The sequence below is a fragment of the Populus euphratica genome, unplaced genomic scaffold (genome assembly GCF_000495115.2).
Source record: "Populus euphratica unplaced genomic scaffold, PopEup_1.0 scaffold20.1, whole genome shotgun sequence".
NCBI classification, from domain to species: domain Eukaryota; kingdom Viridiplantae; phylum Streptophyta; class Magnoliopsida; order Malpighiales; family Salicaceae; genus Populus; species Populus euphratica.
Genome location: NW_011499854.1, coordinates 952,098 through 957,404, shown reverse-complemented (window position 1 = coordinate 957,404; position 5,307 = coordinate 952,098). Strand labels below are relative to the sequence as shown.

The window sequence follows — 5,307 nt, the reverse complement described above, 5'->3', positions numbered from 1 at the left end:
TAAAACAAAACGGGGGTTATTAACTTAAAAACAATAAGTAAAAAGCTCATGCGGGTAAGTCTAAACTTGCATGTCCAAGGCACTTAATTTGACTCACCTTGCCGGTAGCTCCTAGCCTAATTTATTAAATCCAGTAATGCATGACCCTATTTTTTTTAACTTGATTTTTTAATTAATATCCTTTTATATGTTTTTTTTCTAAGTTTATATTTTAATTAATATCTATTATCAATGATATTTTTTATTTATTTATCAATTTTTTAAATATTGATTTTTTTAATTATGTTATGCGTGTTTAGTTTTTAAAGAGATTAATATGATTTATTTGTAGTTTTTTAATATATTTTAATAAATTAAATTTATTTTTAAAAATTAAAAATATTTTTTATAATATTTTTAATATATATAGTCTTGTATAATATTTTTTTTTATTTAATAAATTTTATGTATATCAATTTCTATCACAAATTAATTTTAATAAATGAACTTATTAAACATAACATGATAAATAACTAGTGTTGGGATACCAAATATCTAATTTTAATAAATGAACTTATTAAACATAGTGTTGGGATACCAAATATGTATATTTATATTTATCTTTTTTTATTTATCATCAATTTTTTTTATTAAATTACCCTTACTCAACACACAGTAAATATATAATTTTAAACATATCTCATGTTGTGTTTAAGTTACAAGTTTCATCTGCAGCCAGAGAAAAAAAATTCTAATTTTTTTGACGTTATATTATTTTTTTATTATATCATTAAATCAATTAAAATTTAACCGGGCTATAACTTTTTTTTTTTAATTTCCTTAAAAATATTATTATCCTCTTAATCTTTTTTTAAGTTAAAAGAAATTAGCCCCGCCCACGGCATCGTGCACGTCACCGATTTAGTGGTTTTATAACCTAATATCTTATCCAAAGTACCATTTACGACAAGACAACGTGAAAATACGATGATACTAATGTAAGAAGATTAACTATGGTTGAGTTGAGAAATGAAGTACATAATCCTCCACATTAACCCTACTCAACCTACATGAGGACTCTACTTTTGTAGGGCCGGAGGTGGTTGCTTACTTGTGACTTGTGAGAAGTCAGTGCCATTTTCAAGGACAGAGAGAGAGAGAGAGCTGTTTTTTAGTAATACATATAAAATACTCTAGAGAGAGAAAGAAAGAATAGACCAGGAGAGAGAAAGAGAAGTGTAAGAAAGCAAGGCAAAAGCAGAGGGAGGAAAGCAGAGGGAAAGAGTGGAAATTTGTCTGGGTAATGTAGGGGAAGAAAGGGGGCAAAGCTTCAACACTTGGTCCCTGAAAAATTCAGCAGAAACTCTCTATCCCATAAAAACCTATTTCTTGGTTTTTTATTGTTTTTTTTTTTTCGTTTCTCCACCATATCTCCGGCGACCTTGCCGGAATTCCTCGCCGGGAAAACTCACTCCCTTTCTATCAAACCAACCCCATAATATTTTTTTCACTTGAAAGTCCACCCCTTCATTTCATTTCTTCAGAAGTTTGGTTTTTTCTTGTTTATTGAGCTGATCTAAGCTAAAAAATCTGCTTACGTTTATAATTTTCGTACTGAGTTACTTTGAAGCTCACCTTTTGATCTTAAAAAAGCTTAAAATTATGAGAAAGTGAGGAACTTTCTTGTTTTGTATAAAAAAGACTTTTTTTTTTTTTGAGTTTCCATAAAGAAACCAATGAAGTCACCGGCAACCGGTGCCGGAGGAACCGCCGCAACCTCCACAGCTACCAACGGTGAAGGTTTGGTCATCTCTTAATTTATGCTATTACCTTGTCTTTATTTATTTGTTGTTAGCAATAGATTTAAAGGAGATGTGTGTAAAGCATTGATAAAAATGTTAAGAGATTTTATGTGTAAATAACTACCCATCAAGGTTGTTTTGTTTTAGTTTTGTCTTTATTACATTTCTCTCTAAGCGCCGGTTTGTCTCTATATTTTTGGAATCTATTTTTTGTGTATTTGTTTATGTGGTTTTTCCTTCTTTGCTTAAAAACAAGATTGATTTGCAAGTCTGTTTCCTTTTCCTTTTCTGGGCTCGGTTTGTTTTCCCGGAAAACAAACAAAGAGGAAAATAAATGAGGATTTTGAAGGGGAATTTATCGACTAATGAGTGCGAGACACGTGGTGATGATGCAGGGGCAGAGAAGAAGAGCATAAACCCTGAATTATGGCAAGCATGTGCAGGACCACTAGTGAACTTGCCGGCGGCCGGAACTCATGTGGTCTACTTCCCCCAAGGGCATAGTGAACAGGTTCGTGTCTGTTGCTATTTTGTGCCAAAAATGTGTCCCACCAGCCTACACCCTTCTTTTAATGGGATTTATCGGCTAATTATTTGTGGTAAATGGCGTGTTAGGATTTTGATCTAGTGTGTGCTAAGTTTTATAATTTTACCTAAACTGGTTGGTTGGGTGTAATAAATAGGTAGATTATAAGGAAAGGAAAAGTAGATCAAGATTTGGGATTTACTTTTGAGGGTTCTATTTTAGGTGGCAAGTTGAAGCTACCCTTTTGGCCTTGATTCAGATTGTGTTAAACTTGATTTAATGCGGCTTTGAGTAATAATAGAAATATTCTCTGGTTATGTATGATCTTGCTGTCATGTGCTCCTTTTGATTACTAAAAACCATCAATGCATTGTATCATCTGGCTTGTGTTTATTAAGTCAACTCATGGTCCCCGTGAGTTTTCTTTTAATAGAAAACTGTAATGTTAGTTGATCAAAAATAACAAAAAAAATAGGATCTTGAGGTTTTGACTTCTTTGACTCTGTAATTTATGTTAACTGAAATTTCTCTTAATGTTACAGTTAATCATCAAGAGTCACACAGGTCATTGTGTATTTGCATGTCAATTTACTTATAATGCAAACTTTGAACCATGATCATGTTCTCTGATAAAGCCTGACAAATATTGACAATTTTTTGAGGCTTGTGCAAGTTTTCTGTTTCGACTGAACAAGGTGACAGAACCAGTAGGTGTAACATGAAAAATATATTCAGTTATAAATTGGTTTCATGATTATTGTGGATGGAATTTTATACTTTTCTTTTTTTTTTCTCCTTCAGAAGTCAGTCCATGTTCTTACTTGAGAATAAAGTTACTGTTTTCAGGTTGCAGCATCCATGAAAAAGGATGTAGATGCCCAAATCCCAAACTACCCTAATCTTCCATCGAAGCTACTTTGTCTCCTGCACAATGTCACCTTACATGTAAAATAGCTTACCTTTCTGGCCTTCATGTCTAACATCAAAAAATTTCTTTATTTGGTCACTCAATTATTTTAGTTCTTTTGTTTGATTTTGTAGGCGGACCCAGAAACAGATGAAGTTTATGCTCAGATGACCCTTCAACCTGTTTCTTCCGTAAGAACTTGATTCATAATAACTGAAAAAAAGCATACTTGCTTTAGGTGTTTGGACTAAGAAAAGCACCTAGAAATGAATTGGCAATAACCGATCCCTATGCAATTGCCAGAAAATTTATAGAATGACTTTAGCATGTTTTTAGTTGCTAACTTCTACTGAATCTATCAGCAACCTTGTCAATCCTTTTGCAGTTTGACAAGGATGCGTTATTGAGGTCAGATCTTGCACTGAAGTCAAATAAACCACAGACAGAGTTTTTCTGTAAAACATTAACAGCAAGTGATACGAGCACTCATGGAGGTTTCTCTGTTCCTCGCCGGGCAGCTGAGAAAATCTTCCCACCACTTGTAAGCTGTTCTCTGTTAGTCCTAAAATAGTAGTGTTCAAGTTAGTCCTAATAGCATTATTTAATCTTTTCCCTTTCCCTTGTATAGAATTTCTCCATGCAACCACCTGCTCAAGAACTTGTAGCCAGGGATTTGCATGATAATGTTTGGACTTTCCGGCATATCTATCGTGGTATGTTAATTTTGCAGCACTCATGAAAACTAATTAGTTGATACCCAATGGTTCTTATACTTACAATCAGTAATTGTTCGTTACCAAATTTGTTGTTATCTTATGTAAGTTCCTGTTTTCTCTATAACCAGGACAACCAAAGCGTCATCTGCTTACAACTGGGTGGAGCCTATTTGTCAGTGGAAAGAGGCTTTTTGCTGGTGACTCAGTTTTATTTATTAGGTAAGAATTAGTGAATTTATGTTTCAAAAGGACTTATTTTACTGAAATTCAATTCTCATATTCTCAGGTATCTTAAATCTTGTATACATGCATTTCAAGTTCAGGTCACTTTCTTACTATAAACATGCCCTTTTAATCAACATAATGCTGCTTATTATATGTGATTAGAGATGAAAAGCAGCAGCTTCTATTGGGCATCAGAAGGGCTAACAGGCAACCTACCAACTTATCATCATCAGTATTGTCAAGTGATAGCATGCATATTGGGATCCTAGCTGCTGCAGCCCATGCAGCAGCAAACAATAGCCCTTTTACTGTGTTCTATAATCCCAGGTGAATTACTTATATTTATCTTTGTAGGGTGCTTTGTTTTTTAAAAATTCCTGAACTCATATTAATTAGGTTGTTTGTGTTGGATTAATTGACACCAGATGCAAATTTTATGCAGGGCAAGTCCATCAGAATTTGTTATCCCTTTAGCCAAGTATTACAAGGCAGTTTACAGCAACCAAATATCCCTTGGAATGCGCTTTCGCATGATGTTTGAAACTGAAGAGTCAGGAACAAGAAGGTACATTTGGTCTTTTGGCACTTCTTGAATTTCATTTGAATACTATTGATTTCAAGAATTGTGAACTTGAAATGGAATTCTATGGAGACCTGAGGGCATGTTGTTGGGAAGGAGTGTGTCATTGGATTAATTTGACTCTGAAAGGTGTTTTAGTTGAGCTGTTTAGTACCTGTTCCTAGCGAGCCGGAGCTCAATTCCTAGATTCTTTGCCTGGTGTTCTTATAACATAATAAACTCAATTTTCTTCACCAATTAGAAAGTTAAAGAAATTGAATCTCGACTGCAGGTATATGGGCACCATTACAGGTATCAGTGATCTTGATCCTGTAAGATGGAAAAATTCACAGTGGCGTAATTTGCAGGTAGAAATTGTGACATCCTCTTATGATTCCAATCATGCCAAATTTACATAATAAGCGCATTACCGTTTAAACACTCCATACTCTTTCATAGGTTGGTTGGGATGAATCAACCGCTGGTGAAAGACGCAATCGAGTCTCAATATGGGAGATTGAACCAGTGACTGCTCCGTTTTTTATATGTCCTCCTCCGTTCTTTAGATCTAAGCGTCCAAGGCAACCAGGAAT

The 5,307-nt window shown here is 34.1% G+C and overlaps 1 protein-coding gene across 1 annotated transcript in view; it reads left to right on the top strand.

Annotated features, from left to right (window-relative positions):
* Positions 1-1,170: 1,170 nt before the first annotated feature.
* The window catches only part of LOC105122529 (auxin response factor 19-like), an 8,379-nt gene continuing 4,242 nt past the window's right edge, over positions 1,171-5,307 (top strand). The window contains exons 1-11 of the mRNA XM_011021668.1: positions 1,171-1,779; positions 2,177-2,292; positions 3,154-3,252; positions 3,349-3,405; positions 3,600-3,755; positions 3,843-3,927; positions 4,059-4,149; positions 4,318-4,482; positions 4,598-4,720; positions 5,007-5,082; positions 5,174-5,307. The exon at positions 5,174-5,307 is cut by the window's right edge and continues 2 nt beyond it. Coding sequence (XP_011019970.1) covers positions 1,716-1,779; positions 2,177-2,292; positions 3,154-3,252; positions 3,349-3,405; positions 3,600-3,755; positions 3,843-3,927; positions 4,059-4,149; positions 4,318-4,482; positions 4,598-4,720; positions 5,007-5,082; positions 5,174-5,307 — 1,166 coding nt within the window. The 5' untranslated portion in view covers positions 1,171-1,715. The remainder of the gene's footprint in view (positions 1,780-2,176; positions 2,293-3,153; positions 3,253-3,348; positions 3,406-3,599; positions 3,756-3,842; positions 3,928-4,058; positions 4,150-4,317; positions 4,483-4,597; positions 4,721-5,006; positions 5,083-5,173) is intronic.